General features: G+C 39.4%; 1 protein-coding gene across 1 annotated transcript; it reads right to left on the bottom strand.

The window, feature by feature from the left end:
• Nucleotides 1–514: 514 nt before the first annotated feature.
• HEMGN (hemogen) lies at nt 515–12,456 on the bottom strand. The gene is made up of 4 exons (XM_023203022.3): nt 12,169–12,456; nt 10,272–10,365; nt 3,489–4,675; nt 515–1,185 (listed from the first exon to the last, which is right to left on the bottom strand). The coding sequence occupies exons 1-4, from the start codon at nt 12,245–12,247 to the stop codon at nt 1,091–1,093; spliced, it is 1,455 nt and encodes a 484-aa protein (XP_023058790.1). The 5' UTR covers nt 12,248–12,456; the 3' UTR covers nt 515–1,090.
• Nucleotides 12,457–18,867: the final 6,411 nt, after the last annotated feature.

Below are 18,867 nucleotides of genomic sequence, written 5' to 3'. Positions count from 1 at the left end.
TCTTTGCCATTATCACCATATTTATCATATTCCTAAAATACTAAAATTGCCATTCTGTTGTTCAAAAAATCTTCCCTATTATTTAACAAGTGATATATTTCTTGGTTAGGTATGCAAAATTCTCTGTGCTCTACTAATATGAGCTTTTTAGCATGCAAAGCCTACTACTATTTCATATGGACTCTATATCAACCATAGTTTGCCTGCAGTTTTCTTGAACATGTTTTGAACTCACCCTTCTCTTTGTCACATACAGTAATGCTGCTATCCTCATTTATGCAAATCATTTCCATCTTTCAAGGCTTCATGCCTGTGTAATTTTTTCAGGTCACTCCAGCAAAAAGTGAGCATTCTCTGTTTGTATCTACCATTCAAGTGGCACTAGCACTTACTATTTTCTTTTGTAATTATTTGTTTTCTGTTTATTTCCCCATGAAACCAAATTAACCCCACCGTGGGGTGTTAGATATGTCTTCTAACCTCCACAGTTCTTAACATGATGTCATCCACACAGTTAAGCATATAATAATGATTTAATGTACATTTTGCACAAATACAATATTTAAAAAGTAAAAATAGAAAATCAAAATTCAAATACAAAAGTAAACTACATTCATCACTCCAAAATGTCTTTTAAGGAGAATTGTTAAAACTAACCAAAAGAGCCAACTAAAGCCTGAATAAAATTTTGATACTGCTGTTTCATTAGTAATGAACAGCATTTACAAGAAAACTATACACTCCCCAAAATGTAAGTGTTCAGTCTTAGTCACTTATCTGCTCTTAAGACTTAAATAAATGTTCTTAGGGGGGAAAACCAATTATCCAGTCCTCCCCGCTTCCTTATTTGTCTCTTCCCACTACTATCCTCCCCCAGACATATACACACATACACACACACATTCACACACACTCTAGCATGATATTGTCTATGTGGCAGAGCCTTAAAAAATGTTATTTCTTTCAGATATGGTCTACAAGTAGAAAAAATAATGAGCATTGTCAAAAGTTTTACAATATTTTAAGAAAGTCACGCATAAACTGTTAAGCTGTATGTTCCATTGGACCCCAACTTTATGGTTGAGCATTGTTAAAACAAAACATAACTATAGACATCATTTTCTGGATGAATCTCGTTCAGAATTGCTGGTATTTCTGGCTCTTCTTTGGGTTTTTCTTCCGTTTCTGTAAAATCAAAACCGAAAAATAGGTTCAATAAATTGTATTGGGACAATTGACTAACCATTTGGAGGGAGAAAAACTGCTTCACAACATACACAACAACAAACCACAGATGGAGTAAATATTTAAATCATAAAGTTATAGAAATAATAGTGTTTTTAGTAATCTTAGGATTCTAAGCAGAACACAGAGACCAGAAACTGTAAAGGAAAAGACTAGCAGATTTGAATATCTAAAAATTAAAATTATATATGGCAAAAACCACTATAAACAAAGTTAAACCAAATCAAAGACAACTGGAAAAATATTTGCAACATATACATAGTAAAAACTATTATTTAAAGAGATTTTTTAATCAGAAAAAGATAGAAAGCAAAGATGTTGAATGGGACAAGGATTCAAACAGGCAATTCTTTAAAAATTATATTTATAATAATCCTGAAAAGATGTCTAGTAACATTAGTTATAAAAGGGGGTGATTAAGACCATTAGGTGGGTTTTATTTTTTTAACCTATCGCTTCTTGGCCCTTTGGCTAAGATCAAGTGTATTTTTTAACCTAGCAGACAGGCAAGGATTTTTAAAATGTCTTAATGTACAGTGCTGACAAGTGTGTGGGGAAAAGGCACCTGTCTTGTGTGAATCACTACCATGTTTCTGGAGGCTAGTCTGACTGACTGTATATTCAAACTTCAAATGTGGGTACCCTTTGGCCCAACAATTCAATTTCTAGGGATTGATTCAAAGGAAATAATCAGACAAACTTAAGCCTCCAGTGCCTCCATTTTCTTATACTTAAAATGGGAGTATTATTTATCCAGTAGAGGTTTTGACATTGAATAAAATAAACCATATAAAATATTTAATATGGTATCTGGCACATAGAAAAGTACCCGATAAGTGTTAACTAAATAAATGTTATTCCCAATGATGTTCATTGAACATTGTTGTAATAGTAAAACTTGGCAGTAAACTGAGTGTTCATCCTCGTAGAGACTGGTTGAATAAATTATTGCACATACATATAGCATGTATGCAGTTGTTACAAAACAACTTCTATGCAGTTGTTACAAAAGACATCATAAAGATGGCTCCAATACATATTGTAAATGAAACCAAAAACAGGTTACAGAATAGGATGGGTACTGTCTCATTTGTTGAAACAAAACAACCTTAACATTGGGAACTGGAGATAGAAGATGGTATTAAAGGGGACCTTTACTTGATATTCACTTACATATTGCGTTATTACAATGAACACTTATTACTCTTATAATCAGCAAAAATAGATATTGTCATTTATTTGGTCAAAGCCGAAAATAAAATGAGCATTAATTAATTGACCATATCGACCTTGCTGGGTTTAGAATGAAGCAGTTAGGAATCAGGACGCTGTGTTGGTTAGAGCCGCTTCTCCAGCAGGGTACTCTGTCAGTGAACGTACTGCTTCACATGCCTGCTTTTTACTGCAATGTATTTCTTTAAAGTAGTTCTTCAAAACTGGTATTACTTGGAAACCAACTAGCCCCATGTTTTTGTTGCACTCATCTTTTAGGATAAAGAGCAAATAAACGACTGAAGGGATTTCTTTAGAAATCAGTTTCCTGGGGATAACTATGGTCTGATAGAATCCAGTCCATTTCTTACACTGTCTACAATATTGTACGAAGAGAACTGAAGTTCTCAGTTATGTCTCTGAGGCAAGTGAATTAAAGAACGGTTGCATTATTTTCAAATTGCTATACTTAGAAAAAAATTTTTCAGGAACAAATCTTGAAATAGAAACGGTTTCTGGTAAACCTGATAAATCCTACAGGAATGAGTTCCCTAGTAACAGCTTTGTATTTTACAGCTTTGTAAAATATACAGCTGTATATTTTACAGCTTTGTATCTCCCTCAGTACTTTGTACTATGAATTTACCTGCCTTCCATTTATCAGGAAAATTAAATTTCCTAGAAAAAGTTCATTCATCAAGCTTTCTTGTTAATGTAGATTTAATTGTTTTTTAAAATATTTTGCAATAATTCACCCTATACTGGGTTCATTTCACTGACTATAGCATCTCATAATGGATGAATAGTATGAATAAGTACTTACTGTACATGCTTACATTTTTATTTTTTAACTCTTTGAAATATGCCAAGACATACATTGGTTGCATGAACATATTGTTTACTTAAAACTAGTCAGTGAAATTAATAGTATCCATTGACATAACTGAGAATAACCCAGGATTGTCAGAGAAGGCTGTAAATCACTACTCTGGGGGAGATGTACCTACCTTGGTGCTATAAGCAGCCCTTACCTTGAGGAAAAGTATAAACATCTTTAGCATCTTCCTGGTGTGCTTTAGGATCCTGGCCTTGGGGCCCACCTGTTTCTTGGTATGGTTCTGGAAAGCATTCTTTAGGCACATCCTTATTTTTATATGTCTTATTAGAGAGGTCTTCAGGCCCTGGTGTTTCTTGGTATATTTCAGGTGAATATTCTTCAAGCTGGGGTGGTTCTTGGTATATTTCAGGTGAATATTCTTCAAGCCCAGGTATTTCTTGATACGTTTCAGGTGAATACTTTTCAGACCCAGGTGTTTCTTGGTTTATTTCAGTTGAATAGTCTTCAGAATGAGGTGTTTCTTGGATTGTTTTATGAGAGGGGGCTTTAGGCACAATAATTTCTTTACGTGTTTTATGAGGAAGGTGTTTAGGTTCAACTGATTCTTGGTGTGTTTTTGTGGAAAGGTCTTTAGGCTCGGCTATTTCTCGTGTTTTAGGAAAAAAGCCTTCTGTCTCAGCTCTTCCTTGATCTGTTTCATTGTATTCATCTGGTTCTGCTGGGTTTTGATCTGTGTCAAGAATATAGCCTTTAGGCACATCTGGTTTTGAGTCTGCTTGAAGGGAACATCCTGCCAGATCAGCTGTGTCTTCAGATGTTGGACAAGGAAGGACTTTGGGTACAGCAGCTTCTTGGCACACTTTAGGAGACAGATCTTCTTGTCTAGCCATATCTTGGTACATTTTGAAAGGATGGTCTTGAATTACAGCTATTACTTGGCATGCATTAGGAGAGTTGTCTTCAGTTTCCACCACGTCTTGGCATATTTTGGAAGAATTGTCTTGAAGTACAGATATTTCTTGGTACATTTTAGGAGAGAGGTCTTCAGGTTCAGCCACATGTTGGCATGTTTCAGAAGAATGGTTTTGTACTGCTATTTCTTGGTACTTGGAAGAATTCTCCTGATGTATAATACTTTCTTGACATATTTCAGGAAAGTGTTCCTCAGGCACAACTTTTTGAGGGGAGGCTACTGAAGGAAATACCTTGGTTATGCTCCCTGGTGGCTCAGTTTTTTTCTCTGTAGGTGCCAGTACTTTCTCCACTATTTCCTTTTCTATCTGTGACTGAGGCTCCACCTTCAATTCTGTATTTTGTTGTCTCTTTCTGCCTCTTTGATTTCCTTTTCCTGTTCTCTGCTGCTTGCGTTTTTTCTGTTCTCTGCAGAAAGAACAGAATTAGTGTCAGCAATGGTGCTACAGAATTCAAATAAATGCTTGTAATAACAGTGCCAGGTACCCCACTGCCTCTCTGCACAAGGATCATGAACTAGTCACTTAATCTCTCTGGGCCTCAATCTCCTTGTTTGTAAAATGAAGGAGCAGCTGTAGGTGTTCTCAGTTCTTAGGAGAGGGAATGTTTCTCCAGGACTTCTATGGCATTGACACCTTGCTTACCAGGAGCCTTCTTGGTGAGGGTAGTGGATGCGCGCGTGTGTATGCACGTGCGTTTGTGTGTGTGTGTGTTATAGCGTATTCTTAAAGTTTGGTTATGGAAAATAAATAATTCCCATTACAAATTAATAGAGTGGCATTCTGGTTTATACACTAGTCTCTTTGCATTTAGTCTATGTGTGTTACTTCCCTACCCCTGAGTAAACTCATACAAACCGAATTTCTAGACCTGTAATCCAGGCACGGCTCCTCATCTGTGCAGCCTGCAGGTGGAGGCTATATATTGCTTGATTATCAAATACATTGTTTTGTGTAAAGAATTCTAAGTTGCTACAGTATCTCTCAAATGAGATATATTGTAAGTGGGTCAAAGGCTGCAAAAACACTTCTTGAAGTTAAGAAGCCTGGTAGATAGGCATGAGTGGCCATATTATACTTAATCCTGATTAACAAATTAAAGATCTAGAAGGTGAAAGGATATGCATGGAAATTGCAGCCAGTGACAAACTGTTAGGCACTGCAAATATAACCTAATACAGATGGGCTGGGGGCTGGGGAAAGTACTATAAATAAGCATTTCATCATTTTTCTAAATCTACTGAAATTCTGTTTCATGCTACCCGCTCTATGAAGCCTTCTCTAACAGACTACAGGACTAAAATGTTCTCCCAGCTTAGCTCTCCTGTAGGACTTACTGTGAGTACCATGCTAAAGACTAGGAATGTAGGCTGCCTCATACTATAGTTATTTCTGAAGAAACTGTATTTCTTTTAGTAAGCATTTTAGACATTCTTTGGAGATAAAAACCAGTATTTTTTTATATCTTTATAGTGTCCATCGTTCCTTGCATATTTTTTAAAAAGTATACCCTGTTCCATTTTTTTGTATATGTTTGAAATTTCCATTGTAAATACGTGTTTTTAAAAGATTACCTCACCAAACACAGTTTGAAGTCAGTATCAAAAAAGTATATATGTTCACTTCTAATATGAGGCTATAAAGAAAAAAAAAGGTATAGCTGTAACAGAACAGTCTAAAACAATATTGAAAATTATATTTAAAAAAGGAAATCTAGGTCAAGCGTGGTGGCTCAAGCCTGTAATCCCAGCACTTTGGGAGGCCGAGGCGGGTGGATCATGAGGTCAGGAGTTCAAGACCAGCCTGGCCAACATAGTGAAACCCCCCCCCGTCTCTACTAAAAATACAAAAATTAGCCAGGCGTGGTGATGCACATCTGTAATCCCAGCTACTTGGGAGGCTGAGGAAAGAGAATCACTTGAAACCAGGAGGTGGAGGTTGCAGTGAGCTGAGACTGTGCCACTGTGCTCCAGCCTGGGTGACAGAGTGAGACTGCATCTCAAAAACAAAAACAAAAACGGCCAGGCGCGGTGGCTCACGCCTGTAATCCCAGCACTTTGGGAGGCCAAGGTAGGCAGATCACGAGGTCAGGAGATCAAGACCATCCTGGCTAACACGGTGAAACCCCGTCTCTACTAAAAATACAAAAAATTAGCTGGGCGTGGTGGCGGGCACCTGTAGTCCCAGCTACTCGAGAGGCTGAGGCAGGATAATGGCGTGAACCTGGGAGGTGGAGCTTGCAGTGAGTCAAAATCGCACCATTGTACTCCAGCCTGGGCGACAGAGCGAGACTCCATCTCAAAAAAAAAAAAAAAAAAAAAAAAGGAAATCTAAAGATGACGGTTATGGCACCTCAGCATTTTGAACTATTACTACAAGTAACCAAGGTGACAAGATAAGTTATAAAATTCTTATAAATGTTTTGAAAAAGATATTAATAGTATACCCAAATTCCTTGGGAAGCACATATTTTTTCCTAGATATTAAATGCAAAATAATTCATTATTTAGATATCTATGTAAGGAGATCTGAGTAATATTATAGTCCATGTCTTCCCTGGTAGTTTTTCAAAAAATACAAAAAATACCTATGTGGCCTAAACTTTAGTCTGTAGTCTCTCATGATTGTAGGCAAGTCACTTAACCTCTACATGCCTTGGTTTCCTTGTAGGTAAAATAAGGTAAATAATATCTGCCCAATTTCATGTGGTGGTTATAAGAATTATATATAATGACTTACATGAATTAACTATTCAAATATAAATTAGGACTCTAATATGAATATAGGAAACCCTTATAGTGCTTGTGTATGTCAGGCACTGTTTAAATAATTTAGTTATTTTGTTATCTCATATAATCTTCACATCAGTCTATGAAGTAGATAGTATTATTTTCACTTTGCAAATGACAAAACTGAAACACAGAGATGTTGAGTAACTTGCCCAACACTTGTATTTGATGATCAAGCCATATACATTATCCACCTGTAGGCTGCACAGACGAGCCGTGCCTGGATCGCAGGTCTAGAAACCCTGAGTATGAGTTTACTCAGGGGTAGTGAAGTAACACACACAGACTAAATGCAGAGAGACTAGTGTATAAACCAGAGTGCCAATCTATTAATTTATAATGAGAATTATTTCTTTTCCATAATATTTCCAAGGGTTCTGGCTACAAAGTAGGGGAACCAGGCTACAAATCTAGTCATTGTGGCTTTAACAGCCCAGCTCATAACCATGTGCTCTGCTGCCTCTCTCTGAAACTAATAAAGTTTCACTGTATGGTATGTTGTAGTGAGAAAAGAGGACGCAGGCCTCAGCATTATAGAGATGTATCACCAGAACAAGTCCAGCCAGCTGCCAAGAGGCTCACCAAGGTGTTACCCATTTGAGTGAATACCCTCAGCCCAACAAGCCCAGAAACCTGACTCTGTTAGCACACTGAGACTACTTCCATTTATCAGGGGCAGAGCTCATCAAGCAGATTTAAGGAGACTTACATATAAACCTAAAGACCAAGTTTTAAATGAACAGAAATACAAAGTCACGTAGTAGAAAATACCTGGGCTGGCCAGGCACAGTGACTCACGCCTGTAATCCCAGCACTTTGGGAGGCCAAGGTGGGTGAATCACTTGAGGCCAGGAGTTCCAGACCAGCCTGGCCATCATGGTGAAACCCCAGCTCTACTAAAAATGCAAAAACTAGCTGGGCATGGTGGCCGGTGCCTGTATTCCCAGCTACTTGGGAGGCTGAGGCACGAGAATCACTTGAACCTGGGAGGCAGAGGTTGCAGTGAGCCGAGATCGCGCCACTGCACTCCAGCCTGGGCAGCAGAGTGAGACTCTGTCTCAAAACGAATGAATGAATGAACAAAAGAGAGAGAAAAAAGAAAAGGAAAGGTGAGGGGAGGGGAGAGGAGAGGATGGGTGAGCGGTGGGGATGGGGAGAGGAGGGGAGGGGGTGGGGGCAGGGGAGGAGAGAGGATGGGGGGAGGAGAGGAGAATACCTGGGCTCTGGGCTCGCAAACAAATGCACTCTCTCTGTAGGTAAGTACTTGGGAAGCCAGATAATGACTGGAAGATTGCTTAGTGGGTATGGAATTTGGGAGCTAATTGGATAATCTTCAACAGACCTGCCACAGGACCCTAGTACAAATATTTCTACTGTAAAATGATACACCTGTTCCTAAAAAGCCTCACTTTCTGCAAAATCATCCTCTATAAAGTTACAGTGGTTATGGAGGTGGGGCAAAGAGGCTTGGGACAAATGATTCAAAGCTTTTGCAACATTTTAACACTAACTAAAACAATAATTGGTACCAGGAGAGAGAACTTGCATGGTCCAGACAAGTAGTTTACTGTGGCTGGAGGCTGCCTCAGGGGATAGTAAATGCAAATATAGTGTAATTGCAGGCTTAAAGCTGCTGAGATCTGAGCTCTGAGCCAGCAGGGTTGCCATTAAGTTGGGCACAGGAGAGAAGTGCAAGCTGCCACTTGGTGGAGAGCTGCGCAAGGCTGGTGTTGTGCCTATCTGGGGAAGGAACCCTGCATGCCCCAGCTGAAAAGAATCCTGCCTATACAACAGCCAAGCTGAAGGCTTTTTCTTTCCAACTGAAGGCTTTAATTCTCTTTCCACTATTCTGGCTTCTTTTGACTAGGAAAAAATCATGAGGCTGGGCGCGGTGGCTCAAGCTTGTAATCCCAGCACTTTGGGAGGCCGAGGCGGGCAGATCACAAGGTCAGGAGATCGAGACCATCCTGGCTAACCCGGTGAAACCCCGTCTCTACTAAAAAATACAAAAAACTAGCCGGGCGATGTGGCGGGCGCCTGTAGTCCCAGCTACTCAGGAGGCTGAGGCAGGAGAATGGCGTGAACCCGGGAGGCAGAGCTTGCAGTGAGCTGAGATCCAGCCACTGCGTTCCAGCCTGGGAGACAGAGCGAGACTCTGAATCAAAAAAAAAAAAAAAAATCATGAACCGACACAACTCCCACATTATACTAACATCATTCTCCTATTTATCAATCATATGTGAACTTGGTGTTATAGAAACATCTGTTGTAGCAGAACAGACAGTGCTCCATAGTGGAATTTGGGGGTTTAGAAAATGCCCTTCCTTAGGGAAAGTGCTTTACTTAAATTAGTGGTTCTCAACTGGGGGTGATTTTGCCTGTCTCCCCCCAACCCCACCCCAGAAGACATTTGACAATGTTTGAAGACATTTTGTTGTTGTCACAGCTGGGGTGGAAGGTGCTATTGGCATCTAGAGGCCAGAAAATGCTACAAAACATCTACAGTGCACAGGACAGCCCCCGACACAATAAGAAGTTCTCCTGCCCCCAGTGTCAGCAATGCCAAGGTGGAGACACTTTGGCTTAGATGGATGTTGCATTTTGGCTCTTTGGGCTCCCCTTCCAAGCAAGCAAGTCCCCAGTTGTCACAATCATATTTGAAATGGATGCAATTAGATGCCGCCTAATTTACAATCATGTTCTTGTACCCCCTTCCTGCATTTACATACAGGTGAACATACAGGTTATCTAAACTCTTTGTCACTCATTTACAGGGAATGTTTTGGCTCACTCCATGGAGAGTTAATCACACTCATTCAGTAAATATTTAGCTAACAGAAAGCTTGGAGAACAATCTTGGAGGCTTCTTCAATGATGCTTCCCACTCCCAACAGGGTGCTTCTATGTTTATATTACCATAGCAGCTAAACGCCAGGCTTCTCTACAATATAATTTGGTTGCTCAGTGCTTTAATTAAAAGAGACCAGGGAAAAAATTCTGTTCCCACCATGTTACCAGCTGTGTGTGTGACTTTTGGCAAGAGATTTAACTCACTGGAGGCTTAGTCTCTGTTTTTCTGTAAAATAGGGACAACCATGCCTGATTTACAGGATTGTTGGAAAGATAAAATACAGTGTGTAAAGTGCACAGCACTACTTGATGCATAACATCCTCAATAAATATATTAGTTCCCTTTCTCTTGTGGTGCTACCATACCCAAATAGCCATTGTGACGTTTCCTTTTCTTGCACTTCAGCTTTTCTTTTTCTAAGTCGTTCTCTGTTTCTCAAACTCCAGGTTCCAATGACTTCTGTAATAAAATGAAAGTTATTAGAGAAAGTGATGAACCGTGGTGTTTATCAGCAAAAGTCCTGTAGCCAAGTGGCAGAATCTCTATGCTAGGTTTTTCTCCTAACTTTTTGAGGACAAGGACTGCATCTCATTTATCCTTGTATCTCCAGAAAAAGCCTGGAAGCAGACATTCAGCAAATGTTTATGAATGAAAAGGTCAGAGACCTACCCATACATAGTATTTGTACATCAGTGTGCTACCAACCTATTAATTTCTTCAAAATAATTTTATATATTGTACAAATAATGAAAAAAGCAGCCATATTTTGCTGTCTTTAACATGATAACGTGTTTTCCTTTTATTCCTCACTTCTATCCAGTGCTTATATTACACAAAGTTATAAGAATAGTGTAGCACAATTTTATCCTTTTATTAACGTAGCATTATATTAGAACCATTTTCCATGATGTAGTCTTCATAATATAATTTTAATGACAATATGATACATAGTCTGGTTGATGTACTCTCATTTACCCAATCATTCCTCTTGGATTGAGCATTTAGGTTGTTGCTAGTTATCTTTGCCTTGTATATCAAATTATAATAAGCATATTCATTGCATATAGCTTTTCTTTTGGATTTTTTCCTTAGAATGGTGTTTCTTCAAGTTCTTTGGAAAATTAAGAGTTTGATCAAAAAAGTTTCTGCTGCCATCTAAGGTTGAGAAAAATTAATGAGTCTTTGATGTAGAGCTTCCCAGAGCCTGTGAAGTGATATGAATCCACAGTGGGCCCTCTAAAGAATAGAGCATGCCCCTTGAATCATGGTTCCTCTTGTTCTTGGGATAAGGGTTATTTATAGTGAAAAATTCTACCTTTATTTTTACTAACCTCTAATTAAAATTGACAGTTCCTTCAATTATGAATGTAGGTAACAAACCACAGTAGTTTTGGCAGTATATGACTTTTTTCAACTCTTATTTTAAGTTTAGGGGTACATGTGCAGGATATGCAGGTTTGCTACATAGGTATACACGTGCCATGGTGGTTTGCTGCACAGATCATCCCATCACCTAGGTATTAAGCCCAGCATCCATTATCTATTCTTCCTGATGCTCTCCCTCCCCCTCAGTATACGACTTTGTCCCTATAAAGAAATCACACATTTTTATATCACATTATACTTGTTGCAGATACCTTAAAATATTACCTACAGGCTATGATTTGACTTGATACTATTATTAGACCCACCACTGGATATTGTAATCTATAAATAATCATATATATTACTATATCACAATTTTTGTTTTGATATTTGTATCTTAATGTAATTATTTCCTTTGTAATCTTATATATTTAATTTTATGCCTTTAAAACTTTTCTTCAAAGAAGGAGTCTCTGGGTTCATCAGAATGCCAAAGAGATCCATGTAGCCAAAAAAAACATTTTAAACAATGTTTTAGGGTATCTCAAGGACTAAGTTTCCACAAAACATTTTGAGAAATGCTGCTTTAGGATCGATCCAAGGACTGAGATTAGTGAGTCAAAAGAATAAGCAGTATTATAGCTCTCACTGCTTATTGCCAGATCTCTTTCCAAAAGTTAGATGAAATTTGTGCTACCATAGTTTTACCACAGCCATCTAATGAAATTATTGGAGGAACTACCCGATGAAACTATTGGGTAGTTTCATTAGCTTTCATTTAAGTATATTTCCTTTTTTTTTTTTTTTTTTTTTTTGGCCAGATCCATTGAAAAGAGAAAATTATCATACCCTGAATTCTTCTCAACAGCCACCAACTCTTAAGGTATTTTTCATTACCTGGAGAATGGTTCTCTTCTTGATGAGTATCAAATGTCCGATGGTGCTCCAAATGAGATTGGTCCTTTCCCAAATCCATCTTGCTGCAATACCTTCCTGCTATTTTAGTCTGACTTCCACAAGCAGCCTAGATGCTTTTTTAAAATATCAAAAACAACTAACACTTAAAAAAAAAAAAAAAAAACCCACACACAAGTTTGCCTGTCACTTGACTTCCCGCCTAAAAGTTTTATCTGGTTGGACCACAACTGCAGGCTAATTCCACTTTCTTTATCACACTGGACAGGTGTGAGGAGGGGAAATGGCTGGTGCTAGCAACCTCTAGCATAGCTTGCTATTTATACAGGGAAACTCTCTGGCCACAGCCTGGCATGGCACAGCCTCCAGTCAGCACTCTTTTGGTTCTATCTGCCAGGAAGTGTCTGGATCCGACGTTCCTTTTTACAGATGGAAGTGGCCTAGTGTAGAAAGAACACAATCTAGGCTCCAACCAGCTCAGTGGCCCAGGGCAAGTCACTTCCCTTTTCTATGACTCTCTTTCTGCATTTGCAAAATGGGTAAATAATTCTTGCCTGCTTCATATGGTTCTTGTGAAAGTGAAAATAATGGATGTGAAAATTTTTAGAAAGTGTGATATATATTAATCTTACATGGTTTTCTGTATGTGGCTTTTTTCACCTTAATCTGTTGCAAAATAATGTACAGTTTTGCTGTGTATGCTGTTAGACAAGAAATAGACATAAATAACCAAATTAGAAATTCACAGCAATTTTGTACACCTTTTTGCTCACCAAATCATTCACAAGTGACTCAAGATAACTAGTGAAATCCATTGTTACTCATGTAGGGGAAGGTGAAAGATTATTTCTTAATGCAAATATCACCACATTATATCCCAGAAATTAAGTTGAAATCATCAAAGGAACCATCCTGCCTCCAAGCAGTCACCCCATTTGTGAAGACAAGGAGCCACAGACTACTACGGTTCAACTAAGGAAGAAACCCTCAGCACCTCCTGATAAAGGAAGCCAATCTGGGAGATGCAGGGTTAATATATGTGTTCTGGCTTCAGATTGAATTGAAGTGAGTGTGAATTCCAGTATTGGCATTCCCTAATTCAGTGACCTGAGGCAAGTTAGATAGCCTTGGAGTCAATTTATCTATCTATAACATGGGGACAATATTGGTATCTACCTCATAAAGGTAGGATGATTTTAGACCAGTAATCCATATGAGGCATTTTATGTGTGCCTAGCATATCGAACTTGGTCAATAAATGTTAGCTACTGATAAAAATACAATAACCAGATTTTGGTAAAGCAAGTCATAGTTTAAATGCAGTAAAGAAAGAGAAAGTCTGAAGAGGATTCTTTATAAAGAAAGACCTTTGTAAAGTGAATAGATGCCCACTACTTTCATGGAGTCTTAAGGCATTAGAACTGGAAGAGCCCAAAATCATCTAGTCCCTGCCTATTTTATATACAAAGAAACTGAGAACCAAGGAGGAGAGTTGCCTATACTCATTATTTTATTACTTATTGCCAGCAGTATCTCTTACATGTTAGGAGATGGGTCATCATTTTGTGTGCTTGATCTTTCCTTGGTATAAAAATGTGTGTATCATGTAAACATATTAGAGAAACAAGCTGTCAAACACACTAAAGGGTATTGAGAACGATATAACAAACACCCAAGTATCTGCCACTAAAACTTAACTTGGTTTTTAATTACTAAATTCTAATATTTAGCTTTACCTCTCTCAGTTCCCCAGTCTTTCTCTTAAGTAAATCTCTGTACCTAAAAATTCAGGTAACTTCAGGGAGCCCCTACTCAAAGTAATCCTGCATGGAACAGCAGACATTCTTTGTAATTTATCTCTTGAAAATTTGGATTTTCAGATATGGGGTTTAAAGAACTCAAACTAATGTTAAAAATTACAAAATAGTGTTTTTTAAAATATTGATTCCTTTATTTGATATGTTTTAATTCTTATTAGTTAGGTTGTTTCTTACATTAGGTTAGTTTAATAAAATAACATTATAGAATCCCTCTGGGACACCTCCAGTGGATGCAGAGGTACTTCTTGAATAAAATTATCCTTACTAAGAGCTTGTAACACCCAGTTCAACAATTCAGCAAATTTTACTTAATGCCCCCTCTTGTGCTACATACTGAGTAAGGCTGTGAGGCTATAGAGATGGATGGTGCAGTCCCTGAGCCCTGTGCCCTGTAGGCTCATAGAGGAGAAAGTGTGTACATCTGTATTGCAAGGAAATAATACTCTTTATGTCCTGTTACAACCTACCTAAGTCAATTCCACCCCTGCCCCGTGTTCGCTGTATCTAGAAGCAGAGTGTGGAGGGTCTGTAAGAGGGTGGGGTTTCAAGTTAACAGTAAATTGAAGGTAATATTGGGTGGAGGAGGCCAGTGGAGAGATACTTTGGAGCAAACTAGATTGGAAGTCAGGCAAGGTGTCTCTGGCATGATAAACAGGCCAGAGCGGGAATTTGAGACAGAAATAGCCTACCGTAAATTTACAAGCCATAGTTCATGGACCCTTCTCTCTGTAGAAAATTCTGGTTAGAAATTTAGTTAGAATTCTCTAACTGGAATTTCCAGAATGTGTGTTGGGCATTAAAGTCCACATATTTTTTGACAAATGCTGACTTGTTCTAGAGTTATTTGCATATATACACAAACCTCTCTCTAGGCCACAAACCCTTAGAGAGCAGATACAGCTTCTGATTCACTTTTCTGTCTCCACAGTATGATCTGGTGGGAGGCTTGGCTCACTGTAGTCCCCATAATCGCCCTCACTCCCTGCTTCATGAACATGCAGCCTGGGACAGTACTTTATACACTCAGGGCTCGAGGCTGCTGTGACTTAATAATAGCAATATCATCATCTGTGCCAGAGCTCTTTCTCCTGTCATTCATTCTGTGCCCAGCACCGTCCTATGTGTAATTGAACACCAAAGTCCCTGCCTTTATGAAGCCTACATTTTAATGGGGAGAGATAAACAATAAGGAAATAAATAAAATATATAATGTATCAGATGGTGATAATCGCTTTGGAGAAAACTGAGCTGGGCATAATAGGATAAGGAAAAGGAGGTTGATGGTGGCTGCTATTTTAAATAGTGTGGTCAGAGAAGGCCCGACGGATAGGGTGACAGGTGAACACAACTGAAGGAGGTGAGGGGCCAGACATGGCATGCTGGTATCTGTGAGGGCATTCCAGGTATAGGGGCACCAGCAAATGGCCCAAGGAGGGGAGTGTTAAGGAGGCGGGATCGGAGAAAGAGCCTATTATTCCCCCTTGTAGGATTTCTACTCTGAGTGAGATGGGTAGTCATGGCATGGTTTTGGACAGAGGAATGATACGATCTGACTTATATGTTTAAAGAATTATTCTGGCTACTGTGTGGGACAGGGGCAGAGGAAACAAGAACAATCAGAATGGTATTGCAATGATCCAGATGCAAGATGATTAAGGTTTGGATGATGGCAGTGGTGAAGCCATGGTCAGATTCTGGATTAACTTATAACTTGTACATGGGGTGAGACATAAAGAATCAAGATAAAGATTTGTTGTGAACAACTGGAAGAATGGAGTTAGTGTTCACAGGTGAGGAAGATTGGGAGAAGCAGGCTTGGAGGAGATGATCAAGAGTTTCATTTTGGATGTGCTAACAGGTTAGGGAGAAAACAGCAAAGGAGCAGCCAGTGAGACAGAGAAAAGCTGGAAAAATATAGTGTCTTGGAAGCCAAGAGGAAAGACTGTTTCAAGCAGGAGGGACTAATCCACTGTGTCAAACTTTGCTAAAGTAGAGGAAGGGTTTAGAATTGTCCTAACAATTGGTTTCCTAACAATTCAATTCGTTTCAATTAATTATAGATTATGGAGGTGAAGTAACTTGGCCAAGGACATGCAGGTAAAACCAGCTATATAATTTTTGGGAGCCCAGTGCAAAATGAAAACACAGGGCTTCTCCTCCAAAAATTGTTAAGCATTTCAAGATGGCTATAGCAGAAAATTAAACCCAGCAAGTGTTTCTCTGGATCCTTGAAGCAGACTTATAACATAGCTATTGTTGTCCTCATTTTTTCTGGTCAAGAAAGTGATGCTCAGTGCATTGAGTGATATAACTAAGATCACAGAGGGAGACTGGTAGTTTGCACCAGAAGCTGGGCCTTCAGCCTCCAATTCCCTCTAATTCCTTCTTTTTTCTTTTTCTTTTTCTTTTTGTTTTGAAATGGGGTCTCACTGTGTTGCCCAGGCTGGAGTACAGTGGCACAATCACAGTTCACTGCAGGTTCTACCTCCCTGGGCTCAGGTGATCCTCCCACGTTAGTCTCCCGAGTAGCTGGGACTATAGGCATACACCACCATGCCTGGCTAATTTTTTGTATTTTTTTGTAGAGATAGGGTTTTGACACATTGCCCAGGCTGGTCTCGAACTCCTGGGCTCAAGCAATACCCCTGCCTTTGCCTGCCAAAGTGCTAGGATTACAGGTGTGAAGCTACCAAGCCCGGCCTGGCCCTCTTCCTACTAGAACAAACTAGGTATTGAGGGAGAGAGTTGCTTTCCTGCCTCCTGACCATCTGGAGCAGGTGTAAGTATCGAGAACTTGTTCATGCATTTTGGAGGCTGACTGAACTGGGCAAATGTGGGAGGGAAGGAAACACATTGCTGAAACTTCTGCCCTAGGGCCCTTTAAGATGGGCGTGAAAAGGGAGCACAGGAAAAACTAGCTCAGGCCACGTACTGGATGCTGTTTAGTCAAAAACAAGACTGGGTAAAAGTGCCCCAAAGTTAACGCCATTTTAGGCTATACTGATGAAAATTATAGAGCCTCCAAAACCAGAGAGATGAGAGTCCTGGTACACCTTGGTTTGTCATGCCATAGCCAGAGAGCCATACTGTGAAGACCATATTATTTGAAAGCATACACTGAAAAGAACGAGGGGTACAAGGCTCTATCATTTTCCTGGCTGGGTAATTTGGGGAAAATCACTTAATTCTTTCTGATCCTCAGTTTCTTCCCTTGTAAAATAGAGAAAGGTAATACCTCATGGGGATTCTGCGAGGATAAAAGAGATCATGAGAGCTTTTTATGAAATGAAAAACACTGCAGATATAAGTCCCATTAACCTGGACGGTGTTAATAGTGATATTAGAGTGTTCTAATCATGCACCTGGGCAATTTTCTAAAATACATTTAGGTGGAAAAGTCGTGGAAGGGAAGACAATGGACATTTGTTTTTCTTAGCATTCCTTCCTTGCTGACATACTTTTTCAAAGCTTTTAAATACTTTTCAAAGACTGGATCAAGCTTTGTTTTCCTAAGTGGAGAAGGAGAGTTTCTTGTTCCCCTCTCTCTCAGTCTGTTGATGCATGATAAATGACTTCTGTCTGCTAAAACAGATGCTGCTGTACACATACAGATAACATGTTCTATAACCTAGAATGGCTGTAGCCTGCCTTTCAATCTAGTTTGTCCCAAAGTCCCTCCTCTGGAATCCTCCCACAAATACTGCCTTCTGTTAGAGTATAGACAAATAAGTGTCTCTGAATAAACACTGGTGAGTGGTCATTTATCTGGGCAAGAGCAATTATGGTCTCACCTTGAGCCTCCCCCTTATCTCTGTCCTTTCATTTCTGAACTTCTGGACCGAATAATGTATTCTCAGTGCCTCCTTTTCCCCCCACACCATTTCATTGCTTTACATCTGGAATCTAGCTTTTTCTTTCACACATTCTCTCATAAATCATCAATGATTTCCTAATGGCCAAATCCAGTGCTCCATTCTCGGTTCTTTCTTTTTGACCTCTCTGCAGCTCATAATTCCTCTGAGTACTCCTATCCTCCATAAAACTTACTCCACTTTTTGGCCTCTCTGATGGTGTGGTGTCCTCACCTCTCTCTCCCTTCTCCTCCTCCTTGCTCACAGGCTTCTCTTTCACTCCCCTAGGTATGGGAGGTGTTTTCTAAGGGTCCCTGGTCCTTTTGAGTTAATACTCTTACCCAAAGACAGTTGATCCAACTATATACTTTTAGCTACTACCTCTTTGCAGGTGTCTTCTAAGTAAGTATGTCTGAGTTCTAAGATCACATTTCCTAGTGTTTATTGGTTATCACTTATTACCTGGATGTCTCACTGCACCTCAAGCTTAGCATAACTAAAAGCAAATTTATCTTCCCCACTAAAACTAGACTCCCTGTGCTTTATTTCTGTTAGAATAGTAGTACCATGCCTGGCCATCTCGTTCTAAGCCTTCAGAACTCTCTTTGACTCTGCCTCTTCACTTTGTCTCTCACATTCAGCTAGATACAGTTCTGCCAGTTCTTTCTTCCCAGTGTCCCACCTGCTCATTCCCTCTTTTCCTGTCCTATACCACCATCCCAGAGAGGGGCCTCAACTTCTCACTGGAAGCATTGGAAAAGCTCCGTAAGTGGCTATCTGCTTTCATTTGTGCTCACCCTCCCGAGTCCATCCTGCACAAACATCCAGAATATTCCTGCTACAGCTGGCTGTGAACCAGTCACTTCCATGTTTAGAATCCTGTAAAGCATCAGTATTGCCTGCAGAATAAAGACTAAATTTCCCAGTCTGGCATTTAAGTCTAATTTCCCAATGTTTTTTCCCATTACTTTCCTGGAACTACCCAATGTTTCCATTAACTAGTGCCACTT

The sequence above is a fragment of the Piliocolobus tephrosceles genome, chromosome 14 (assembly GCF_002776525.5).
Source record: "Piliocolobus tephrosceles isolate RC106 chromosome 14, ASM277652v3, whole genome shotgun sequence".
Lineage (NCBI taxonomy): Eukaryota > Metazoa > Chordata > Mammalia > Primates > Cercopithecidae > Piliocolobus > Piliocolobus tephrosceles.
This window is presented reverse-complemented; position numbering and strand designations above follow the sequence as displayed.

Bases quoted from the DNA above. Each gene is read 5' to 3' on its own strand.
- HEMGN (XM_023203022.3), bottom strand. From the start codon at position 12,247: ATGGATTTGGGAAAGGACCAATCTCATTTGGAGCACCATCGGACATTT. The intron at 10,366-12,168 runs GTAATGAAAAAT...ATTTTATTACAG, and splicing joins AGAAGAGAACCATTCTCCAG to AAGTCATTGGAACCTGGAGT. The intron at 4,676-10,271 runs GTATGGTAGCAC...TTCTTTCTGCAG, and splicing joins ACGTCACAATGGCTATTTGG to AGAACAGAAAAAACGCAAGC.